We start from the raw sequence: 25377 nt of genomic DNA, 5'->3' as shown, positions 1-25377 counted from the left end.
CTGAAGAGCTCAAGGACAACGCCTAAGCCCAGAGTTCAAGGCTCACGATTGACCAAAAAAAAGAAAAAAATAATAATACTGGTTGTGGCAGGGAATTTTGGGCAGGATGCCCCACTTCCCTATCAGAGATACTCAAAAAAGTTTAAACTTTATAAGGTAGATGGTTGTATTCCTGCTTAAACCACAAAGGATTGGAGGTTGAGAAGGATGAAATGTGCTCTGAAAACTGCATCGTTCTTTCTGATTGGAAAGCTAATTGACAGATTTTAGAGATCAAATCTATTGTTTCTGTGCAAATAGGATGTTTTGAATGCCAAGGGGAGAAATAATTCCTCCTCCTCCTCCTCATTCCTCCTCCTCCTCTCTCCTTCCTCTTCCTTCCTCCTTCTTTCTCCTTCTTCCTTCTTCTTCCTCCTCCTTCTTCCTTCTCCTTCTTATTCCTTCTTCCTTCTCTTTCTTCCTCCTTCCTTCCTTCCTTTTCCTTCTCCTCCTCTCCCTCTCTCCTCCTCCCCTTCTTCTCCTCCCCTTCTCCTTCTTATTCCTTCTTCCTTCTCTTTCTTCCTCCTTCCTTCCTTCCTTTTCCTTCTCCTCCTCTCCCTCTCTCCTCCTCCCCTTCTTCTCCTCCCCTTCTCCTCCTCCTCCTTCTTCATTATTGGTAATAAGGACTAGTTGAAGAGTTTAAAGGTTTTTGGTCCTGAAGCTAAGCTTGAATTCAGGGCTGAGGGTTCTGTCCCTAAGCATTTTACTCAAGACTGCCACTTTAGCACTTGAGCCACAGCTCTACATATGGCTTTTTGGTGGTTAATTGAAGAGAAGATTCTTACCCATGGACTTTCCTTGCTTTGAACAGCAATTCTCAGATGACAGCCTGCTGAATAGCTAGGATTACAGGTATGAGGCACTTGTACTCAACTTTAAATGATTTTTAAAAATTATTTTTAATGCACACAACACTTTAGGAAAGAAACCCTGTCTTGTCTGAAGGCTAATTCATAACATTAATTTTAGTGACCACTTGGCGTCTCCCCCAAATCACTTGCCTTCCCAGTGTAATAAAATGAGGCTTCTTTGATACTCTTGTAGCACTTTGTCATAGCTCTGAGATAGAATTTCTCATACTGTGCCACTGTTGTTTATATTTGGCTTCCTCATTGGATTTGAGCTTTTTGGTAAAAGACTTATTCACTTATTAGTAATATGGTCTTTGTAATTTTTATCATCTCCATTTCAGTGATTGGCATAGTAAGCAATCCTTTTTTGCTTGAACTCTGGGCCTGGGCACTGTCCCTGAGCTCTTCACTCAAGGCAAGTACTCTACCACTTGAGCCATAGCGCCACCTCCAGTTTTCTGGTGGTTAATTGGAGATAAAAGTCTCATGGACTTTCTTGCTGGGACTAGCTGGCTGGCTTTGAACTGTGATCTTCAGATCTCAGCCTCCTGAGTAGCTAGGATTACAGGCGTGAGCCACCAGGGCCTGGAAGTAAATGATTCTTTTTTTTTTTTTTTTTTGGTTGGTTGTGGGGCCTGAACTCTGGGCCTGGGCGCTGTCCCTTAGCTTTTCAGCTCAAGGCAAGTGCTCTACTTGAGCCACAGTGCCACTTCCGGGTTTTTCTGCTTATGTGGTGCTGAGGAATCGAACCCAGGGCTTCATGCATGCAAGGCAAGCACTCTACCACTGAGCCACCTTCCCAGCCCCAGTAAGTGATTCTTGAATTAATAAATGGATTAAGAATTAGAGCCAGGCAAGCAGGGTGCCGGTTGCTCACGTCTATAACCCTAGCTACTCAGGAGGCTGAGATCTGAGGATCACAGTTTAAAGCCAGCCTGGGCAGAAACCTTTGTGAGACTCTTAATCTGAACTTAACCACCAGAAAAACCAGAAGTGGAGCTTTGGCTCAAGTGTTAGAGTGCTTGCCTTAAACTGAAGAGCTCAGGAACAGCTCCCAGGCCCAGAGTTGGCTCAAGTGATAGAGAACTTGAGACACACACGCACACACGCACGTTCATGGAGAGCAAAAAAAGCTCAGGGAGAACACTGAAGGCCCTAAAACTAGCATAAATAAATGTAAAAGAAATTAGAATTATGACTTTTTGATCTGAATAGCTTAGCAGATATACCTTTTTAAATATTTTTACTGATTAGGAACCATTCCTGATTTCCTCTCTGCTGGTACATATTTTTTTTGTTTGTTTGTTTTTTTTGGGTCCGGTCGTGGGCCTGAACTCTGGGCCTGGGCGCTGTCCCTCAGCTCTTCAGCTCAAGGCTAGTGCTCTACCACTTGAGCCACAGCGCCGCTTCCGGCTTTTTTTCTTTTTGCTTATGTGGTGCTGAGGAATCGAACCCAGGGCTTCATGCATGCAAAGCAAGCGCTTTGAGCCACCTTTCCTGCCTATAAGTTTTTTTCCATAAGATTATTTGATAAAGAGATCTACGGCTTTAAAAACCTGTGATTTTGCAGACATTAATGTACTATATAGCATATCCTATGCAAATCAGCTGTCTGTTCATGTGATCTGTTTGTTTTCCCCAGAGACATAATCCAGCCATTAGTTATTTAAAGTAGCAGATGGAAAAAGGAGTCCAAGGGGATGTGGATTTATTAGTTTTCACAATAAAAGACCACACTGGTTGTGCTAAGGATTAGAAAATTTCTGCTGAATGAGAGGGAGATGTGTCTTGCTTTCTGAGGTATTTTCAGTAATATGAATAGCTCTTGCAACTAGTCAGATGTATGTAAGAGGATTAAAAAAATCTTGTTAATAGACTTTCCTCCAAGCCTCAGACTGTTGGCTGCAGCTATCATAATCCTGCAGCTATCATAATGATAAGAAAGGCAATTTTTCTTCCTTGTGGGCTGTAGACTGAGTCTGTCTTATAGTTACTAATTTTTTACTTCTTAGGGAATATGGAAGGCAGATTCAGAGTGCTTTGTATGTAACTTTATCTGTCAAAATAGAAAAATTGGGTTAATATTTCCTAAAATCCTTTAGAGACAATTTTTGCAGCATGTCTTATAATTTGCCTTAATAACAGTTTTTCTTTGATTTATTAGAGAGGTCATTGACTTTTCTCAATTTGCCTTTGTGTTTACTAGGATTCTGGCAATTAGTATAAAACTGGAAAAATTAAGTGTTGCTTATGGATCGTTATGTACAGAATCATATTGTGAAAGCCAAACTTTTACTCTTTAACTTTAAAAAAGTATATATTTTAAGCCATAAATTGAGAAACATGTTTAAACTTGAGTGGAGTCCTATTTTTAAAATGGCAGCCTAGAGACTAAAGAAGCAGTTATGAGTCTAATAAAGCTTGAATGAGATGAGTCTTTTGTGTGCTGTGCCCTTTTAGAAGTCTGGAGGAATAGGGAGTGTTTCTTGTGACAGCATTGCCGGGGATGAATAGAGATGAGTGGATTCGTGCATGTTCAGAACTCACAACACATGTACTAGCCCCCTCCAAGGACATAAAAGAGCAGTGAAACTGACCTTAGCAGTGATCCGTGCTACTGAAAAAAGAGGCTTTTGGGATTGCTCAAGAATTGAAGACCTGCGTATCTAGCGATAAAGAAACAAAAGAGCCTGTGACAGTATGGAAAGTATCTGACATTTGCTTTGTCTATACAAAGGATGAAAGGAATTTTGCCGATTTAGTGAAAATAATAACTGATTTTATATTGGTTTGAACCTAGAGACAGGCATAAAATAATATAAGTAATTTTTTGATTTCTGAAATGTTTTTTTTTTAATGTGTGTGAAATGGTTTTGTTTTGGGAAAGAAAAACATGACATGGATTTTACAAGCTTAGTAGCTGCAGGTGGAGATTGTTGTTTTGTTTGCCAAACCATAATAAGCAGTGAAGATAGGATATCAAAGATTAAAATTATGTTTTTCTGTAACCTTTGTTTTTTTCTTGGTATTACAGATAATTTCAACTCATGGTATAAGTATGGAGAATAAAAACAAATAATAAAGTATTTCTCCTATTTTGTATGTAATTTTGGTGAGATCTTTGTGTATCTCCTGTGAGGAAAGATCTTGGTATAAGGCAGTGATTGTGTTGTTGTGCCTGCCTGTCTTCCTGCATGGTTTAGTGGAGCAATGGGTTAGTGGGCAGAGTTTGGTATGCTGAATGAATCTTATGCTTCTTTATTCACCATTAAGTAAGCACTAGTTGTTAACTGTTTTGGTAGTAGCTTTTTTGTTTTTCTCTTCCTTCCTTCCTTCCTTCCTTCCTTCCTTCCTTCCTTCCTTCCTTCCTTCCTTCCTTCCTTCCTTCCTTCCTTCCTTCCTTCCTTCCTTCCTTTCTTTCTTTCTTTCTTTCTTTCTTTCTTTCTTTCTTTCTTTCTTTCTTTCTTTCTTTCTTTCTTTCTTTCTGTCGGTCATGGGGCTTGAACTCTGTCCCTGCGCTCTTCAGCTCAAGGCAAGCACTCTACCGATTAAGCTATAATGCCACTTCCGGTTTTCTAGTGGTTTATTGGAGATAAGAGTCTCATAGACTTTCCTGCCCTGGCTGGCTTTGAACCATGATCCTCAGATCTTAGCCTCCTGAGTAGCTAGGATTAGAAGTATGAGCCACTGGCACCAGCTTTTTGTTTTTTCTTTTGACTGTTATCTGCTATGGATAATTCCAGTATCCTAGGAAGGAGAGGGTTACAGGTGAGTAAAAGAAAGTATTTTTACAAATCACCTTCCTTTAGTGTCCTTTGCAAACTTACTGAATAGATGGTTGCAGTTTTATTTAATTTATTTGAGTCAGGAGGACTTGTAGAATACTATTAATTTTCTCTTTATTCTATCAGGAATACTTAAAGAATTTATTTAAGATATCACTATTTTGTTTCTTTTTCTCTTTTGTTTTGAGATGGTAGTCTTGCTTTGTTGTCAGAACTTCTGGGTTTGCATGATCTTCCCAAGTACAGTGCCTTGAATCTGTAGGCATGCACTATCACACTTACCTTAGATCTTTCTACTTTGATAGAAAAATGCTGTCTGGGCTCACTTGTATTAGGTGAGTGGATCAATTAAATCTGACCTATGTAAGATACAAACCTAATTTGGACCCTAGGTATTACTGCTGATAGATTGTTTACAATAAACAGATCCTTTTTCTAACCACCCTATCATAAAGTCACATATGTATGTGGCATTTGACAGAACTTTTCTGAATTACAACTTTGATGTATATTACTACTATGTGATGTATATTCATTCATATTTATATGTCATATGTCATCATCTTAAATCTCAGGTTTTTTTGGCAAGTGAAGAGGTAAGTAAGGTGTAACAAAGAGGGGAGGGGAAGTAAACTGATAGATAACTTTTTTTTTTTTTTTTTTTTTTTGCCAGTCCTTGGCCTTGAACTCTGGGCCTGGGCAATGTCCTTGAGCTTCTTTTGCTCAAGGCTAGCACTCTACTATTTGAGCCACAGTGCCACTTCTGGCTTTTTCTGTGTATATGGTACTGAAGAATTGAACCCAGGGCTTCATGCATGCTAGGCAACCACTCTACCAATAAGCCACATTCCCAGTTCTTAACTGAATTTTAATGTGGAGGCACTTAGCACTAAAACATCACTAATAGTCTTTTAAATGTAGTGATTGTTTTGTAAATTAAGACAGTCTGCCTTAATTTTACTTGTAAATAAGAAGTCAACTCATCAGTATTTTTGAGAATTGATACAATGAAGGTTTCACTATAAAACACTAGCTAGTCAACCAGTCTGTGAATGTCTATTAATGAAATGTAACTATTTTTCTTGTTTTGCTTTTCTCTCCCTCCTTTCCTCTCTCCTTCCCTCCTTTCCTCCTTCCCTCTTTTCCTCCTTCCCTCCTTCCCTCCTTGTCTGTCTGTCTGTCTGTCTGTCTGTCTGTCATGGGGCTTGAACTCAGGGCCTAGGCACTGTCTCTGAGCAGTTTTGCTCAAGGCTCATGCTCTACCACTTTGAGCCACAGCGCCACTTCCAGTTTTGGGGTGGTTAATTGGAGATAAGAGTCTCATGAACTTTTCCAGCCCAGGCTGGCTTTGAACCATGAGCATCAGATCTCAGCCTCCTGAGTAGCTAGGATTACACATGTGAGCTACCAGCACCTAGCTTCTCTTCCTTTCCTTCCCCTTCCCGGTCCCCTTCCCCTTTCCTTTCTTCTTTTCCCATTCCTGGGGGCTTGAACTCAGGGCCTGGGCACTATCCTGAACTTCTTTTGCTCAAGGCTAATACTCTACCACTTGAGCCATGGCACTACTTCTGGCTTTTTCTGTTTATGTGGTACTGAAGAATCAAACTCAGGGCTTCATGTATGCTAGGCAAGAACTCTACCACTAAGCCACATTCCAAGTCCCTTTCCTTTTTTTGTACAAAGTACTTAGAGTCTTTAATTACAATGAATGAACTGGGGCTGGGAAGGTGGCTCAGTGGTAGAGTGCTTGCCTTGCATGCACGAAGCCCTCAACATCAAATAAGCAGAAAAAGCTGGAAGTGGCACTGTGGCTCAAGTGGTAGGTAGAGTGCTAGCCTTGAGCTGAGGACTGAGGGACAGCTCCAAGCCACAGCACCACTTCCACTTTTCTAGTGGTTTATTGGAGATAAGAGTCTCATGGACTTTCCTGCATGGGCTGGCTTTGAACCATGATCCTCATATCTCAACCTCCTGAGTAGCTAGGGTTACAGGTGTGAGCCACTGGCGCCCGGCTAAAACTTGTATTCTTGAGTAAAAACTATCAGGGTTTTTAGCAGAATGATGTGATCTAACTTATCTTTAAAAAGGATCCTTTGTTGGTGCTCATAATCCTAGCTACTCGGGAGTCTGAGATCTGATGGATCACGGTTTAAAACCAGCCAGGGGAAGGAAAGTCCATGAGACGCTCTAATCAGCTATCAAAAAGCTGGGAGTAGCTTTCTCTTTGTTGCTACCCAGTTCCTGGATACAGCTGAGAGGTTACTGGTTTCAGAGGCCTCAAGAGCCCTGTGGGTCTCCAGGTGCTCAATGATTACCTTGCAGACAGGAGTTACATCCAGGGGTATGTGCTATTGCAAGCAGATGTGGCAGTTTTTGAAGTAGTCTCTGGCCCACTGCCTGCTGATTTGTGTCTTGCCCTGCACTGGTATAATCATATTGGGTCCTTAAATATTAATGTCATACTCATAATCAGACTGTGAGGGTATTGACCAAATTTCAGTAGTTGCACTTGAAAAGTTATTTTAGCTCAAGCCTTCTATAATCTTAACTACTTTGAGTTAGGTGCTTCTATGAGGATCTTTTGGCTCTTGAGATTTTATTTAGATTTAGATTAGATTTCTTAGTTATAGTATAAAATAGAGAAATTATAGTATAAAATAGATAAACTAACTGTAGTAAATATGAATACTAAATTTAAAGTAAGGAATATGCTTAAATACAACTGATCAGTGGTTTACTGACCCAGTATGCTTAATGCTCCCATTGGGAAAATAATTGGTCCTTATTATTTTTGCTGGTTGTAAAAGAATTATAAAAGTGTTTTCCTTGGTTAGTAGTTTAAACATAGAACTTAGGTATTATAGGTCACTTTTTGGAATGTTTTTGTATTGAAACCTAATAAAACTTTTAACATGTAAAAAAATATTAATGACAGCATCCTTGAACATATCCAAATGTGCAGTGCCTAGCTACTTTGGCATCTTGCTATGTGGGGCTCTCACCATTCAAACATAACAGATTTGGTAAAATATAGTTAGGTTGAGTCTTGCTTACCTTCATTTATTCTTCTTGGTATGAATCCAGTGGTAGTAGGATATGTTTTTTGTTTTGTTGTTTGTTTTTTTTTTCCCTTCCTGCTCCCGCACCTCCATTTTCAAATGGTTTGTAACTGATGTTCACTAAGAGACTGAGTACTTAGAACTGTCCCACTGATGGAAGGAAATCCTATCTAAGAAAGTGCATTTCTTTACAGAGCTGTGTCATACCGTCCTTTGGCCCTCTGCTGGAAAAGTAGAATCAAGTCTCAATTATGCCATTTTAATCTATAATACCCTCTAGTATTACAGATGTAGGACAGTACTATATCATCTTTCTGTGAATATAAATACCTTGTGCTTTATGATACGTAGTAGTGACTGTGCTTTATCAGAGCTGTTTTTAATGATGTTACTCAAGAATGTTTTCTTTCCAGATGATAATTGAGAAGTTAATAAAAAAAAATGGTTCCAGGTACCACAACAGTAACAGAACTTCTCATTTTTCTGGGGTTTTGTTTTTTAATCTTTTTTTTCTTTTTATTAATGGATGTGCTGGATGGCTAATTTTGTTCAGATGACTGCAGAACCTGGAGAAGCTGTTGCTGCTATTGATGCATAACATACTGCTATTATTGGTCTTTTTATATAAATATATATACATATATATATATATAATTTGAATTTTTGGAAACTTTAGCTGTGCTGTCAACTTTGGAAAAAGTATCCCAGTTTACCGTGTTAAGTTGGTATTGTACAGAAATTAATAGCCATATTGGTCTGGAAATGTTATACCTATTTTTTTCCATTTGTACAGGGGTAATCTCATTGTATTAAATATGTAAGGTCTTATCTATGTGGGTTTGAGTACGGAAGCTAATAAGTATTCTCTAAATAATGAAAAAAAAATATTGGGTCCTATGAAAAGGAAAAGGGCAGCTTGCCAGGAGTGAAGAAATCTTTTGGCAAGTATAGCCCTGCCATTGTAGAAGACATCACTGGAAGCAGAGCTGTGGATAGTAAAGATAATGATGACATTGACCTCTTTGGGTGTGATAAGAAGGAAGAAAGTGAAGAAGCAAAGAAGCTAAGGGAAGAACATCTTGCACAGTAGGAATCAAGGAAGGCCAAAAATACAGTGCTTGTTGCCAAGTCTTCCATCTTACTAGATGTGAAGCCTTGGGTTGATGAGACAGATATGGCAAAATTAGAGGAGTGCATCCAAAGCATTCAAGAAGATCGCGTGGTCTGGGGGTCCTCTAAACTGGTTCTAGTGGGATATAGAGTTAAGAAACTTTAAATACAATGTGTAGTGGGAGATGATAAAGTAGGAACAGACATGCTAGAGGAGCAGATCACTGCTTTTGAGGACTATATGCAGCCCATGGATGTGGCTGCTTTTAACAAGATCTAAAATCACCTCAGAGCATTACATTTAAATAAAAGTTTGAAAGATTAAAACAAAAAGGGAAAGCTGGAAATGGAGCTGTGCCTCAGCTGGTAGAGTGTTAGCCTTGAGCATAAAAGCTCAGTAACAGCACCCAGGCCCTGAGTGTAAGCCTCAGCATTGGCACAGGGGAAAAAAAAGGATCTTTCTCATACAGGTAGGATGGTATGACCTGTAAGCATATCTACTGGAAGAGATGAAAGGATAGTGGTTTCTGGACAAGCCAGCCTCCACCTCAAAAAAAGGAAAAAGCTAAATAAACAGCTTAAAAACAAAACTAAGGAGACCCTATCTCACCAAACGAGGCATGGTGATTCAATTTTGTAGAATCCCAGCAACTCAAAAGAGGCAGAGGTAGGAAAATTGCTGTTTGAGGGCAGTCTAGGAAAAGGTGTGAGATCCCTAGCACTGTGAAAAAAAAAAATTCTATGTTGAGAATAGACTATAAAGGGCCAAGAGTAGAGCTAAAATGGGGATACCACTTAAGAGATTTTTAATGGCGTGGAGGAGACTATGGTGGTTTAGATTACAATACAAAATAACAGGTTTTTTCATAGCTCCTTTAGCAGTAAAACTTACTTTGAACTCATCTGGAATTAGAGTTGAACTATACTGAATTATATTTAAGAGTTGTTTTTTTTTATTGTGAAAATACTGTACAGAGGGGTTACAATTACATGGGCAAGATAATGAGTACATTTCTTATCAAGCTTTGTAGCCTCCTCCTTTGTTTCCCATCCCTTCCCACCCCCCCCGCCCCCCCACCAAAGTTGTAAAGTTCGTTTTCGACATAACGACTTGTACTTCTTTTTTTTTTTGGGGGGGGGGGGTCCGGTTGTGGGGCCTGAACTCTGGGTCTGGGCGCTGTCCCTCAGCTCTTCAGCTCAAATCTAGCGCTCTACCACTTGAGCCACAGCACCACTTTTTTTTCTTTTTGCTTATGTGGTGCTGAGGAATCGAACCCAGGGCCTCAGGCATGCAAGGCAAGCGCTCTACCACTGAGCCAACTTCCCAGCCCCGACTTGTACTTCTTATACTTAAGAGTTTTATCACATTTGTTGTGACTAGCATGCATTTTCCCCCAGAAGTTTTAATGTACTTTTCTTACTTTGTTGCTGTCTCAGTCCTTGGTATTAGTGTTGCATACACACACACAATCACTTCAGTAACACCCTCCAAAAATTTTTTAATTTCTGAAATAATGACTGTATCCAGGGTTTTTGTTACAGAAATTAGAAGTATATGGCTGTGGAGATAGGGAGAGATGGTTGGATTCTGGATGTATTTAATTAATTTTTGTTGGTCATGGGGATTGAACTCATCATCCCTGAGCTCATTTTGCTTAAGGCAAGTTCTCTACCACTTTGAGGCACAGTGCAACTTCCAGTTATTGAGTGATTAATTGGAGGTAAAAGTCTCATAGGGATTTTTCTGCCTGGGCTGGCTTCGAGCCATGTTCTCAAAGCTCAGACTCCTGAGTGGATAGGATTACAGGCATGAGCCATTGGGGCCCAGCTCTGGATCTGTTTTATTTTTATTTTTATTTATTTATTTATTTTGGGTCCGGTCGTGGGACCTGAACTCTGGGCCTGGGCACTGTCCCTCAGCTCTTCAGCTCAAGGCTAGTGCTCTACCACTTGAGCCACAGCGCCACTTCCGGCTTTTTTCTTTTTGCTTATGTGGTGCTGAGGAATCGAACCCAGGGCCTCATGCATGCAAGGCAAGCATTCTACCACTGAGCCACCTTCCCAGCCCTGGATCTGTTTTAAACTTAAATATATTTAAGAATTATTGATGGGAGCAGATCACAGGTGGCTCATGCCACCTGCTGAGTTCTGAGAATTGAGGTTTGAAGCCAGCCTGAGTAGGAAAGTCCTTGAGACTCTTTTTTTTGTTTTTGTTTTTGTTTTTGTTTTTTGGTCGGTCGTGGGGTTTGAACTCTGGGCCTGGGTGCTGTCCCTCAGCTCTTAAGCTCAAGGCCAGTGCTCTACCATTTGAGCTACAGTGCCACTTCCAGTTTTCTGGTGGTTTATTGGAGATAGGAAGTCTCACAGTCTCTCCTGCCTGGGCTGGCTTTGAACCGAGATCCTCAGATCTCAGCCTCCTAAGTAGCTGGAATTACAGGCATGAGCCACCAGTGTCCAGCTTCCTTGAGACTCTTATCTCCAATTGACCACCAAATAGAGCCCGAAAAATGGAGCTGTGGCTCAAGTGGTAGACACGGGAAAAAAAAGGAATTACTGATGAGCAGGATGTGGGGTATATAAAAAAGAGGAATCAAGTGTCCAGAGTTTTGGTCTGATCAGTCAGGATAGAGTTACCATCATCTGAGATAGAGAAAGGCTGTGGATGAGGAGTTATTTTTCATATAAATAGTAGTTCTTTTTTTTTTTTTTTTGTCGGCCGTGGGGCTTGAACTCTGGGCCTGGGCGTTGTCTCTCAGCTCTTCAGCTCAAGGTGAGCGCTCTACCACTTGAGCTATAGTGCCACTTCTGGTTTTCTGGTGGTTTATTGGAGATAGGAGTCTTACGGTCTCTCCTGCCCGGGCTGGCTTTGAACTGCGATCCTCAGATCTCAGCCTCCTGAGTAGCTAGGATTACAGGCATGAGCCACCATCTCCCAGCTAGTTCATTTTTTGTACATGTTGGCCTTGAGGTATTCAGTACCAGTTAGCTTTTAAGTATGTGGAATGTGAGTGGTAGGTCTGAGAAAGAAAACACTGTCAAAACTTTCAAAACTCTCAAGTGGATGGTAAGTTGGCACAGTGGTTTTGGGATCAGTTAGAAATGCTGATATTTTATTAATTCCAAAAAGCATAAGAATGCATATAGGAGTATTATTTTTGATAGAGAAGAAAAACAACAAAGAAAAATTAAATCTCCATTTATTGCAGGATGAATAAATTTAAAAAATATTGGTACATTTATAGACTAGACTACTTACTGTCTAAAGACTAATGAACTAAAGTATGTATTCACATGATGAATGTACCAGTGTCTGTAGTTATGAAATCATGTGCATGTAATTTTAAAACATGTAAAATAATATTAATAAGTATTTACATATAAATAATGGAAGGTACATAAAAATTAAGAATTGTTTTTACTAACTTTAGTTATACAGAGAGAAGTTTCACACATGTTTATGTAAAGAATCATTTTTAACAAAGGACTGATGAGAATTAGAACTGTACATACTGAGTGAAAGTCACAGGGGCCCCAAATATTACTTTAAGGGTTTCTCATGCCAGTAGTGAAAGTATTCTTTTTGTTATATATTTTCTGTACTTTTTACTTGTCTCAGATATTTTCTGATTAGTCCTTCCCCCAGTCCCATATATTTTTTAAAATTTCCTAGCTCTAAGGATGTGAATCCCCTAAATTAATTAGCAATTAAAGGCTAGTTCAAGGGGCTGGGAAGGTGGTTCAGTGGTAGAGTGCTTGCCTTGCATGCCTGAGGCCCTGGGTTTCTTCAGCACCACATAAGCAAAAAGAAAAAAGCCCAAAGTGGTGCTGTGGCTCAAGTGGTAGAGCACTAGCCTTGAGCTGAAGAGCTGAGGGACAGTGCCCAGGCCCAGAGTTCAGGCCCCACGACCGGACCCAAAAAATAAATAAATAAGGAGTGTCTAGGATCTACTGCAGCGATGGTTCCATCTAGTGGGAGAAATACTGTAACTATTTTATGAGTCATTCTTTTCAGAAGGAAGAATAAAGAGATAATCTTTTTTGTTATTTTTATTTTGTTGGTTGTAGAGCTTGAACTCTGAGCCTGAGCGATGTCCCCTCAGCTCTTCCGCTTAAGGCTAGTGCTCTACCACTTGAGCCACAGTGTCACTTCTGATTTTCTGAGTGGTTTCTGAGTGGAGATAAGTCTCTCAGACATTCCTGCCCTGGCTGACTTTGGACCGTGATCCTCAGACTCAGCCTCCTGAGTAGCTAGGATTACAGGTGTGAGTCACCGGTGCCAGGCTTGTTGTTTATTTTTTTGTGCCAGTCCTGGGTTGGTGCCAGTCAGGGCTTGGGTGCTGCCCTTGAGTTTTTTGCTGAAGACTAGTGTTCTACTACTTGAACCACAGCTTTTGGATAGTTAGAGATAAGAGTCTCACAGGTTGCCGGGCACCAGTGGCTCATGCCTGTAATCCTAGCACTCAGGAGGCTCAGATCTGATATCTCGGTTCAAAGCCAGCCTGGGCAGGAAAGTCCGTGAGACTCTTATCTCCAATAAACCACCAAAAAACCGGAAGTAGAGCTGTAGCTCAAGTGGTAGAGGGCTAGCCTTGAACTGAGGAGCTGAGGGACAGCACCCAGACCCAGAGTTCTTGTCTGCTGTTTATTTCTTTAAACATTTAAAGGTAAAGTAAGTTATCATTTAGCGTTAAGTCTTTGTGACTTAAATTGTAAAACAATGCTTTAAATCTTCTAAACCATTTAAGAATTCTTAGAGAACTCAGATGGGCTCTTAGGTCTTTCTAACTTGGTTGTGTTTATTTTGTTTTTCAGAAGGAGTTGAGCCTTCCAAGAAGAGGCAGCTTGTAAGTAGATGATGATTATCATTATGATTATTCTTATGATGGTCTTCCTCTTTAGACATTCTCTTGAGAGAATCATTTCTCAGTATTCATTAGAGAAATTCTATTCAAGAACTTTCTCTATGACTACCATCTGAACCAGAGAAGCCACTGGATTAGATGGTTTCTCTCAGGTCAAAGTCTCCTCTTTATCCTGTCCCTCTCCACCCAAATCTCCTTCTTTGCCTCAATTTTTGCCTAGCATTGAAGTAGCTGCCATTTAAATATCATCACAATCTTATTTTTGTGTTTTGGAATTCACTGAATTTTAGTAGGCTGAAGCTAAAAGCAGATTGAAACTGTATATGTTTCTGTCCTATAACATGGATACTGGAGAGAGACCATATTTTTCTGACAAGTTGGGGCAAACAAGAGTAGCGAAATTTTATTCTGGCATTTTTTTATTGTTTTATTCTGGCATTTTTCCTAGATTTTAACTTTTTATATTTTCTTGGGATACCTTTTTCTCTTTAAAAATCCTTTTGAGGAGTTGGAGGCATGCCTCAGTATAATAAGAAAGAGTTCTTTTGAATAAGTATTGCTTATTTGGCTAATTATAATCATCTGGAATGTTAAAAGCAGAATTGAGGATTTTTTTTTTTTTTGGTTGTGGGGCCTGAGCGCTGTCCCTCAGCTCTTCAGCTCAAGGCGAGCGCTCTACCACTGGAGCTACAGCGCCGCTTCTGGTTTTCTAGTAGTTTATTGGAGAAAAGAGTTTCATGGGCTTTCCTGCCCCGGCTGGCTTTGAACCACAATCCTCAGATCTCAGCCTCCTGAGTAGCTAGGATTACAGGCGTGAGCCACAGTTGCCCGGCTAAAATTGAGGAATTTTGGAGGTGGGGATGCTGGAAGTAGAATATGTACTTATTAAATTAAATCCCCATGTAAAGGTCCCAAGACAGTATTTTATATACTTGTACCTTACTCTCAGACCCAAACCTGTCATGATTTAATTAAAGGACAAATTTTTGAAATATTTAAGGAAATAAAACTATAATAAAACAATTAGCTTGAATCTTTTCCTTAAGGAAACATGAAACATAATTTTAGAGGAGGACACAATTCCATGTATATTTATTTATTATATATGCTTTGTGTACATATCATATATGAAGTAATTCTACATGTTTTATTGAAATACTCTGATCATTTTCTTATACTTTAAAAATTTTCTTTTTAGGGGCTGGGAAGGTGGCTCAGTGGTAGAGCACTTGCCTTGCATGTTTCAAGGTCCTGGGTTCGATTCCTCAGCACCACGTAAGGAAAAAGCCGGAAGTGGCGCTGTGGCTCAAGTGGTAGAGTGCTAGCCTTGAGCTGAAGAGCTGAGGGACAGCCCCCAGGCCCAGAGTTCAGGCCCCACGACCGGACCCAAAAAAAAAAAATTTTTTTTTTTTCTTTTTAGTCCTGGAGTTCACAGGTGCTCTACACTGAACCATGCCACCAGCCTCCCTCCCTTTTTTTTCCTGCCTGACCTAGGTGCTGTCTCTGAGCCCTTTTGCTCAAGGCAGGTGCTGTACCTCTTGAGACACAGCTCCACTTACACCTCTTTGGTGGTTAATTGGAAATAAGAGTCTCTAGGATTTTTCTACCTAGGTTAGCTTTGAGTAGTGATCCTAAAATTTTAGCCTCCTCCAGTATTAGCCAGTGATGCCCTGTGCCCTTCTTTTTTTTTTTTTATACTGATTATTTTCAGATAATCGTACTTCCTGTCTGTCTTATTTTTGGCTTCCTGTTATAGCAAAATGACTGATTCTGTGAAGCATCTTTATAAGCAATCTGCAGTCAGTAGAGCTAAAAAAGACTTTAGAAGTGAAAAGAAATTATTCATCAGTGTGTGTGTGTGTGTGTGTGTGTGTGTGTGTGTGTGTGTGTGTGTGTGTCTGGCCTCTAAGAGCCTATGGAAATAGTTATACTTTTGCACTATTAGTCTACTAATTTGATCATGGTCTAGGACACAGATAATGGATAAAAATAAACATAATGTCTATATTGATAGAGAGCTAACAAGGAAGTAATCCTGAGCTCAAGGATTCAAGGTGTCAAAATTTGCCTCCGTGAAACAGATTCATTGCCATGAACTTTCCCACTCTGATGTGATTTGATATATAGATTATTGCGCTGGATTATGTGCTAAAAAGAGATACCACCTGCTAGATATACCTTATAAATTTTTTGTGAGATTTCAGTGGTACCTGACAAAGGCTTTAGTTTTTTTGGTGGGATTTTGAAAATTAGGAAACTTTTGGCACCGTGAACTTAAGAGTGATAGCGTTGTGTTAGTTTGTAAAAGTGTGTCTTTAAAAATGATGTTCTATACGCTCGCCTTGCATGCTTAACGCCCTGGGTTCGATTCCTCAGCACCACATAAGCAGAAAAAAAAAAGCCGGAAGTGGCGCTGTGGCTCAAGTGGTAGAGCGCTAGCCTTGAGCTGAAGAGCTGAGGGACAGCGCCCAGGCCAAGAGTTCAGGCCCCACGACCGGACCCAAAAAAAAAAAAAAATGATGTTCTATAGTAAATGATTTCATGGAAGTTCTTGATGTATTTTGTGAGAAAACAAGAGTTGTTAAAAGTTGGCAGGGATGTTGCAACAGTCATTAATTTCCTTACAAGAACTATTTTGTTAGGAAATAATCATGTTTGTCAGTGAATTGTAAATATGTGGACACAAAACCTATAAATCCTTGAGAGCTTGTTGTTATTATTGAGAGTAGCTATTGTTATTTTCATATTCCCACATTTATTATCTCTAGACCTTACAACTGCAGTTCATTATAATCTGTGTGGGTGTCTCAGGTTTCTCTTCTTCAACATTTATAAAACTGAAGACATTGTCTTTCACAGAAACCAGTTTCTTTATTATTCTCCAGTTTGCTAACTTCTTCAACATGGGAAGTTTATGGCTCTTCTTGTTTGGTGGTAGTTTGTCCTAAGGAAGCTCTGTTGTTCCTTATGGGTAGTTTCAGTACCTATAAAGATGTTACTGAGCTGGGCACTGGTGACTCACACCTCTTCTTTATCCTAGCTACTCAGAAGGCTGATATCTGAGGACTGAGATTTGAAGCCAGCCAGAACAGGAAAGTTCGTGAGACTTTTTTTTTTTTTTTTTAAATCAGTCATGGGGCTTGAACTCTGGGTCTCAGTGCTGTCCCTCAGCTCAGGGCGAGCACTCTAGCACTCTACCACTTGAGTCACAGCGCCACTTCAGGTTTTCTGAGTGGTTTATTGGAGATAAGAGTCTCATGGAGTTTCCTGCCCAGGCTGGCTTTGAACTGCAATCCACAATCAAGGTGCCACAGTGGTCAGTTTTTGGTAAAGACTTTCTGGCTTGTAAGCAGACATCTTTAACAATGTGCTCACTTGGCTTTTCTTTGGTATGGATGCTGAGGGATGAAAGGTTGGCTCTCTCTTCTTATAAATCTACTAGTCTTAACAGGATTAGGACCCCACTCTCAAACTTATTTAGCCGTAATTACTTCCTAAAGGCTTATATTAAAAAAATGGTCACTTTGGTAATTAATTCCTCAAAATATGGATTTTATGGGAGGTGCAATTTAGTCCAAAGATGGTATGCTCTGTGAGGTCAAGATGGTGGTAGTTAATGGTTAATAAATGATAGTTAATGCTTAATAAATAGTAGACAATCTCTGTCTTTCTAAAATTGCTGTAGTAGGAGAAAAGAATATAGAGTTATAAGTTGTAAGTTAAAAGTTTTAAATTTGGCTTAACAAACTGTAAAATAAAACATGTTCCAGATACCTCTAGAAATAAAGTTTCATAATAAAAAACTTAAAATATTGAAAGGCTATTGATTTTTTAAAAAGACACATATTAAGGGGTTGGGAATTTAATTTAATGGAAGATCAGTAGCTTTAGCAAGTGCAAGGCCCTGAGTTTGGCCCTCAACACTATACACATACACTCATGCACACCCAAACACACATACACACACACGAAGCAAAAAAGACATATTAGATGTTATTAACAATAAAAAAATTTGAGGCAATTCTTGGTTGCATAACCAGTTTTTTAAAAAATCATATTCTGCCGGGCGCCTGTGGCTCATGCTTGTAATCCTAGCTACTCAGGAGGCTGAGATCTGAGGATCATGGTTCAAAGCCAGACCAGGCAGGAAAGTCAATAAACCACTAGAAAACCAGAAGTGGCCCTGTGGCTCAAGCGGTAGAATGCTTGCCTTGAGCTGAAGAGCTGAGGGCCAGCGCCCAGGCCCAGAGTTAAAGCTCCACAACCACTACCACCAACAACAAAATCATATTCTGGTAAAAATGAGTGGACCTTGGGTGTGGCAATGCATACATGTAATCCCATGCCTTGGGAAGGTTGAGGTATGAGAATCATGAGTTTGAGGCCAGTTTGAGCTGTACAGTGAGTCAGTCTCCCTCTGTCCCTCCCTTCCTCTCTCTTCTGAGTTGGAGGAGGATCAGTGACAATCAGATGTGATTTTTTTGGGGGGGTGGGGCGTACTAAGTAAGGCTTGCTAAACAAGTGTTCTACCACTTGAGCCACACTTCCAGGCCTGCTTTTGTTGATTATTTTGGACCTGGAACCTAGCAACTTCTCAGACTCCTGAGTAGCTAGGATTATAGGTGTGAGCTGCTAACACCTGGCCCAGATATGATTATGTTTCATTTTACAAGAGGAAGGCTGCCAACTTAAGAGTTATAAATATCTTAAGACAAATAATATATTTCCTGATATATCTCAAGAATAGGTGCTAAAACAGTATTTCAAACAGATAATTCTTCCTTAGTTCATTCAATATTCCTCTGTATTAATTCTCACTTCCCTAGACTGTAGGTTCGCAGTTTGCATCTTGACCGGAAAGAGCTCTGGAAATTCTGACTCAGTCCACTGGAATGGTCTGGAAGCTCTCCACTTATCCAAGCAATGCCATTGGGAATGTGTGTGCAAGAATCTATTCTTTGAGATGTCAGTAGTTTTAAATACCTGCTGAAGTCCTTTTCTATGGAGCTCTGAGACAGTTTCTTTGTTGAAAACACATTCTAAGCCAGGTGCCAGTGGCTCATACCTGTAATCTCTTAGCTACTCAGGAGATTGAGATTTGAGGATCATAGTTCAAAGCCAGCCTGGGCAGGAAAGTCTGTGAGACTCTTATCTCCAATAAACCATTAGAAAACTGGAGGTGGTATTGTGCCTCAGGTGGTAGAGTGGTAGCTTTGAGCTGCAGAGCTGAGGACAGTGCCCAGGCCCAGAGTTAAAGCCCCATGACTGACCAAGAAAAAAATACATTTTGGCTAATTATAGAGGTTAATTATATATAAAAATATAGAGGTTAATTAACTCTGGTTAATTATAGAGGCTTAAAACAAGCATCATCATGGAACATGAACAAGATGACAGAGACTTAACATAACTATTGTTAATTTTATTGATAATTTTCAAATATGGAAGTCTGACAAATTCTTAATAAACAATGAAGTTGCCAGGTGCCAGTGACTCATACCTGTAATCCTAGCTAAGCAGGAGACTCAGATCTGAGAATGATGGTTTGAAGCCAGCCCAGGTAGACAAACCTAAGAGACCTAACCACCAAGAAGCCAAAAGTGGAGCTATGGCTCAAGTGGTAGAGCAGTAGCCTGGAGGAAAAAAGCTCAAAGGACAGCATCTAAACCTTGAGTTCAAGCCTCAGAATGGCATACACACACCAAAAAGCATAAATTAAACTACCTTGTACTTTTTGGATATTTTTTAATGTTTCAAAGAGCTTTATTTAAGAGACCAGGGCACAAAAACTGGAGGATGGAGGCCTTAGCTCCCTCCTTGTGAGTCTGCTGGGTGAATGGGACACAAACATTCACCACAGCTGGCCCCTGGAGGGTGAGACAGTGTGGGGACCCAGGGAGGAGAGGCAGCCTTGTTGCTGCCTTCCACAGCTAGTGCACTTTTTGGATTTTGTGGGGGTGTGGCAGGGAGGAGGACAGTGATCTCAGGGCTTGAACTGAGGGCCTGGGAGTTGTTCCCAAGTGTTTTTTTTTTTTTTTTTTTTCCCCTTTAAGTCAAAAATCTGTATATCATCAATATGAACCTAGTGAAGTTCTTTCATTTATACTCTATTGTTTTCATATTAAGGTAACTCAACAATGTATATATAATGAAATTTGTTGTTTAGTATGCTGTCTAAATGAGCAATTTTTACTTCAAAAATGGCATGATTTCCTTTATTTTAGTTAATAATTTCATATAGTTTATCCTAATACAGTGATTTAGCCATTTAATATTAAATTTAAAAATCATTTACATTAAATCTATAGTTTTCATTGTTTTCTATGATTATTTAACTTAAAACCATGGTACAGGGAGTTGGAAGGGATCTTTGTATTTGGCTGTATGTGATCAATAAGAGTCACATTCAAAATCATTTACATAGCCGGGTGCCGGTGGCTTACACCTGTAATCCTAGCTACTCAGGAGGCTGAGATCTGAGGATCACAGTTCAAAGCCAGCCTGGGCAGGAAAGTTCATGAGACGCTCAACTCCAATAAACCGCTAGAAAACCGGAAGTGGTGCTGTGGCTCAAGTGGTAGAGCGCTTGGCTTGAGCTGAAGAGCACAAGGACAGCGCCCAAGCCCAGAGTTCAAGCCCCACGACCACCACCACCAACAACAACAAAAACCAAAATCATTTACATAAGTTTAATTAAAAAAAAATTTTTTTTTTTTGTCAGTCATGGGGCTTGAACTCTGAGCATGGGTGCTGTCTCTTAACAATTCAGCTCAAGGCGAGCACTTTACCACTTAAGCCGTAGTGCCATGTCCAGTTTTCTGGTGGTTAATTGGAGATAAGAGTCTCACAGACTTTCCTGCATGGGCTGGCTTTGAACCATGATCCTTAGATCTCAGCCTCCTCAGTAGCTAGGATTACAGGTGTGAGCCACAGGTGCCTGGCTTATAATTTTTAATTCTAATATATACTTTTTCTAAAATGAGTTAAATTCTATAACAGCTGTTTAACTGTTCACCAGTATAAAATACTGGTTTCTTACCTATTAGGTCTAGCACATAAGCACTTATTTTAGTAATATGAATTGCTTAATTCTGCAAAATGCTTCTCAACCACTGTGTGTAACTGCTATGACTACTGAACTTTAGTACCATTAGAACTATGAGTTGGTACAGAAAGAAGTTTGACTCTGCTAGGAGATAACTTTTTTGTTAAATTATCATACAGTAATAATATGAGGAGGTCTCATTGTGATCATTCCACAGACATATATGGTGTCTTTTGAACTAGTTCACTCCTATAATATTCTCTTAATTCCCCTCCTCTTTTCCAAACAATATGTGATGGGCTTCATTATATATGCATACATGTATGTGTATATAGGAATGTGTGTGTATGCATATACATGCTTTAGTCTCCCTAGTATCCGCCTTTTTTTCTCCCCTTTTCTGTTTATTCCTAGGAGATAGTGATTTTCTCATGTTATCTGAGGGATTAAATTTTCTTCTGTTTATGTATAAGACTGTGCCCTTTTTTAATTTTTTTTTTGGTCGGTCGTGGGGCTTGAACTCTGGGCCTGGGCGCTGTCCTTCAGCTCTTCAGCTCAAGGCGAGCGCTCTACCACTTGAGCTACAGCACCACTTCCGGTTTTCTGGTGGTTTATTGGAGATAGGAGTCTCACGGTCTCTCCTGCCTGGGCTGGCTTTGAACCGCGATCCTCAGATCTTAGCCTCCTGAGTAGCTAGGATTACAGGCGTGAGCCACCAGCGCCCGGCTTCTTTTTTTTTTTTTTTTTACTGTCAGATGTACCTCTCTCTCCTTCTCCCTCTCTCTCCCCCTCCAGTCCTGGGGCTTGAACTCAGGGCCTGGGTACTGTCTCTGAGCTTCTTTTGCTCAAGGCTAGTATTCTACCACTTGAGCCACAGTGCCACTTCCAGCTTTTTCTGTTAATATGGTACTGAGGAATTGAACCCAGGTCGTGCATGCTAGACAAGCACTCTACCACTAAGCCACATTCCCAGCATGGAATTCTCTCTTAAGCTTGCAATTTTGCAGCTTACAAAGGCTTCTGATATAGTTGTGTTTCTTACTCATTTGCTTAAGGATATAGAAAGAAAGATAATGCTGGGAGCCAGTGACTCCTGCCTGTAATTCTAGCTACTCAGGAGGCTGAGATCTAAGGATCACAGTTCAAAGCCAGCCTAGGCAGGAAAAGTCTTTGAGACTCTCTTTATCTCCAATTAACCACCAGAAAACTGGAAGTGGCGCTGTGGCTCAAGTTGTAGAGCACTAGCTTTGAGCTGAAGAGCTGAGGAACAGCGCCCAGGCCTAGAGTTCAAGCCTCATGACCAACAAAAACAACAATCAAAAAACAAAAAAAAAAAAAAAGGAAGAAAGAAAGATAAGATCAGATGTTTTCTCCTGGAGTCAGAATAATAAATTTATAATGCATTTTTAGGATTCCATTTTGCTAGTACAAAATGCAAATTCTCATGACAGAGAAGCAGTATCATTTTAATATTGTTATCATAGTTTTTTTTTTTTTTTTTGCAGGAATTCTAAGGTGAATAGTCTATGGACTTTTCCCTTTGGCTCTAAGGTTGATGGTATAATTAGCAAGTAATAAGACAAGATGGGTATTTCATTTGCTGTATTACAGATTATTGTACTCTGTCACCAGACCAGGGAAAGGTTAGGCCTTCTCACTGTTGGCAAAGCCACAGGAGTCTTGGCCCAAATGGATTCTAATACCAGCACATTTAAATAAAGTACTCTGGGAAGTATTAAGTCCTAGAAGTAAAACTAATACTGTCTTTGGTTAGATGAAGGGCATAGGACTCAATATAAAAATTGAACAAATATTTTCTGATTTCACTTATTATTTAAGAAGCTCTAAGTTTTTCTTTCCTCAACTTAATATTGCATAGCATGCTAGGGAAATATATTTGCTCTTGTCAGACTCTTTTAATGAATGCTATAGATAGCCCAGTGGTTTCTAAATTGATTCTAGAAAATACTTCCTCATTATCTTGGCTGTCATCAACTTGGATGAAAACTGTAATACTTTGAGCTATTGATTTAATTTTTTGTCAGTCATGGGACTTGAACTCTGAGCCTGGGCACTGTCCCTCAGCTCTTCAGCTCAAGGCTAGCACTCTACCACTTGAGCTACAGCTCCACTTCCGGTTTTCTGGTGGTTTATTTGAGATAAGAGTCTCACTGACTTTGCTGTCCTGGCTGGCTTTGAACTGTGATCCTCAGATCTCAGCCTCTTTTTGGGGGGGGGGGTGGCTCTGATCGTGGGGCCTGAACTCTGGGCCTGGGCGCTCTCCCTTAGCTCTTCAGCTCAAGGCTAGCACTCTACCACTTGAGCCACAGCTCCACTTCCAGCTTTTTTCTTTTTGCTGAGGAATCAAACCCAGGGCCTCATGCATACAAGGCAAGCGCTCTACCACTGAGCCACCTTCCCAGCCCTGATCTCAGCTTCTTGAGTAGCTAGGATTACAGGCGTGAGCCACTGGTGCCCGGCTGAGCTATTAAATTTTTTGTAGGGCAGCCATGTGCCAGCATTTAGGAGAGAAGGCTTTCTTAGTTAGCATTGGCATGGTCTTGGTCTCTCTTAGTCTTTTATTTTTCAAATAATGTGATAGTCATCAAACTGATGAGGGCTACATACGTATTACCTTTAAAGTGCTTAGAATATAGCCCAGTAAGTAGTAAGCACTTCATAATTGTTGATCATTGTGTTGTTATTTTATTATTATTACTATTACTAATTTAGTAGCCTACTTTGAGGTATTAGAAGATTGAAGAACATTGAATAGCAAATTAAGACCTTGTCCCACCTGCAAGCCTCAGCTGAGATTTTTCTTTCCCCAGTCCTGGGACTTGAACTCAGGGCCTGGGCACTGTCCCTGAACTTCTTTTTTTTTTTTTTTTTGGTCAGTCATGGGCCTTGAACTCTGGGTCTGGGTGCTGTCCCTCAGCTCTTCATTCAAGGCTAGCCCTCTACCACTTGAGCCACAGCGCCACTTCTGGTTTTCTGGTGGTTTATTGGAGATAAGAGTTTCACGGACTTTCCTGCCCAGGCTGGCTTTGAACTGTAATCCTCAGATCTTAGCCTCCTGAGTAGCTAGGATTACAGGCATGAGCCACTGGCACCCCGCTCCCTGAACTTCTTTTATTCAAGGCTAGCACTCTACCACTTGAGCACAGCAGCACTTTCCACTTTTTCTGTGTATTGGTATTGAGGAATTGAGTTCAGGGCTTTATACATGCTAGGCAAGCACTCTACCACTAAGCCACAGTCCCAGCCTCAGCTGAAATTTTGTGACTTCTGTATATTATCTCAAGGCTTTCTTTCTTTTTTTTCTTTTTTAAATTGTGAAAATACCTTATAGAAGGGTTACAATTACATGGGCAAGATAATGAGTACATTTCTTATCAAGCATTGTTGCCTCCTCCTTTGTTTCCCCTTCCCATCTCCCCCCCTCCTTTGTTTCCCCTTCCTATCCCTTTTCATCTCCCCCCTTCCCCTCAAGGCTTTCTAAAATGGGACCTGATACTTGTAAAGAAATGCTAGAGGGGCTAGGAAGGTGGCTCAGTGGTAGAGTACATGCCTTGCATACCAGAGGCCCTGGGTTCGATTCCTCAGCACCACATAAGCAAAAAGAAAAAAGCCGGAAGTGGCGCTGTGGCTCAAGTGGTAGAGAGTGCTAGCCTTGAGCTGAAGAGCTGAGGGACAGCGCCCAGGCCCAGAGTTCAGGCCCCATGACTGGACCCCCCCCCCCAAAAAAAAAAAAGAAATGCTAGAAACTAGATGGAGAAGAAAAGTGATTGTCTAGATAATATAGATTTGTTTGGGTAATTAAAACAGAACAATGACTTTTGAACATTTTAGACTTTGGCCGTAGTAACAAATAGACTTTACTTTGCAACTCATTACACATGTTTATTCATATATATGTATGTATTTCAGTAATAGTTGTTTCAGATCCACAAGTTTCACAAAACAGTGCTTACCTTTAGTATGGTGTGAAGTACTATGATATATCTTTTTCTATACTTCCCCCCTCCTTTCTTTTTTTGGCCACCTGGGGCTTGTACTCAAGTCCTGGACACTATCCCTGAGCCTCTTTGGGCTCAAGGCTAGCACTCTACCACTTGAGCCACAGTGCCACTTCTGGCTTCTTCTGTATATGTGGTGCTAAGGATTCGAATCCAGGGCTTCATGCATGCTGGGCAAGCACTCTACCACTGAGCCACATTCCCAGCTCACTATTTTCTCTTTTTAAAAATGTTGATCCTCACCAAGAACCAGTCATGCCTGTAATCCGAGCTACTCAAGAGGCTGAGATCTGAGGTTCACAGTTAGAAGCAAGTCCAGGCAGGAAAGTCCATGAGACTCCTATCTTCAATTACCCACCCAAAAGCCAAAAATGGAGCTATGGTTTGAGTGGTAGAGCACAAGCCGTTAGTATAAAAGCTTAGGGACAAGTGTCTAGGCCCTCAGTTTGAACCCAGGACAGGTACAAAATAGAAGTTGATCCTGACTTCCTAAACTGGTTTTATGACTTTCTGTAGTTGAAACAGAGCTTGTTGAAATATGAATACATTTTGGGGGGGGGGGTCTGGTCATGGGCCTGAATTCTAGGCCTGGGCACTGTCCCTCAGC

At 40.4% G+C, this 25377-nt stretch overlaps 1 protein-coding gene and 1 pseudogene across 2 annotated transcripts in view; both read left to right on the top strand.

The window, feature by feature from the left end:
- The window catches only part of LOC138823612 (microtubule-associated serine/threonine-protein kinase 2), a 125284-nt gene that overhangs the window by 31195 nt on the left and 68712 nt on the right, over window positions 1-25377 (top strand). For both annotated transcript variants that reach the window (XM_070017008.1, XM_070017009.1), the window contains exon 4: window positions 13657-13688. In XM_070017008.1, coding sequence (XP_069873109.1) covers window positions 13657-13688 — 32 coding nt within the window. The remainder of the gene's footprint in view (window positions 1-13656; window positions 13689-25377) is intronic.
- Window positions 4940-9302, top strand: LOC138823679 (elongation factor 1-beta pseudogene; annotated as a pseudogene).

The sequence above is a fragment of the Dipodomys merriami genome, unplaced genomic scaffold, assembly GCF_024711535.1.
Source record: "Dipodomys merriami isolate MVZ:Mamm:240054 unplaced genomic scaffold, mDipMer1.0.p SCAF_121, whole genome shotgun sequence".
NCBI lineage: Eukaryota > Metazoa > Chordata > Mammalia > Rodentia > Heteromyidae > Dipodomys > Dipodomys merriami.
This window is presented reverse-complemented; position numbering and strand designations above follow the sequence as displayed.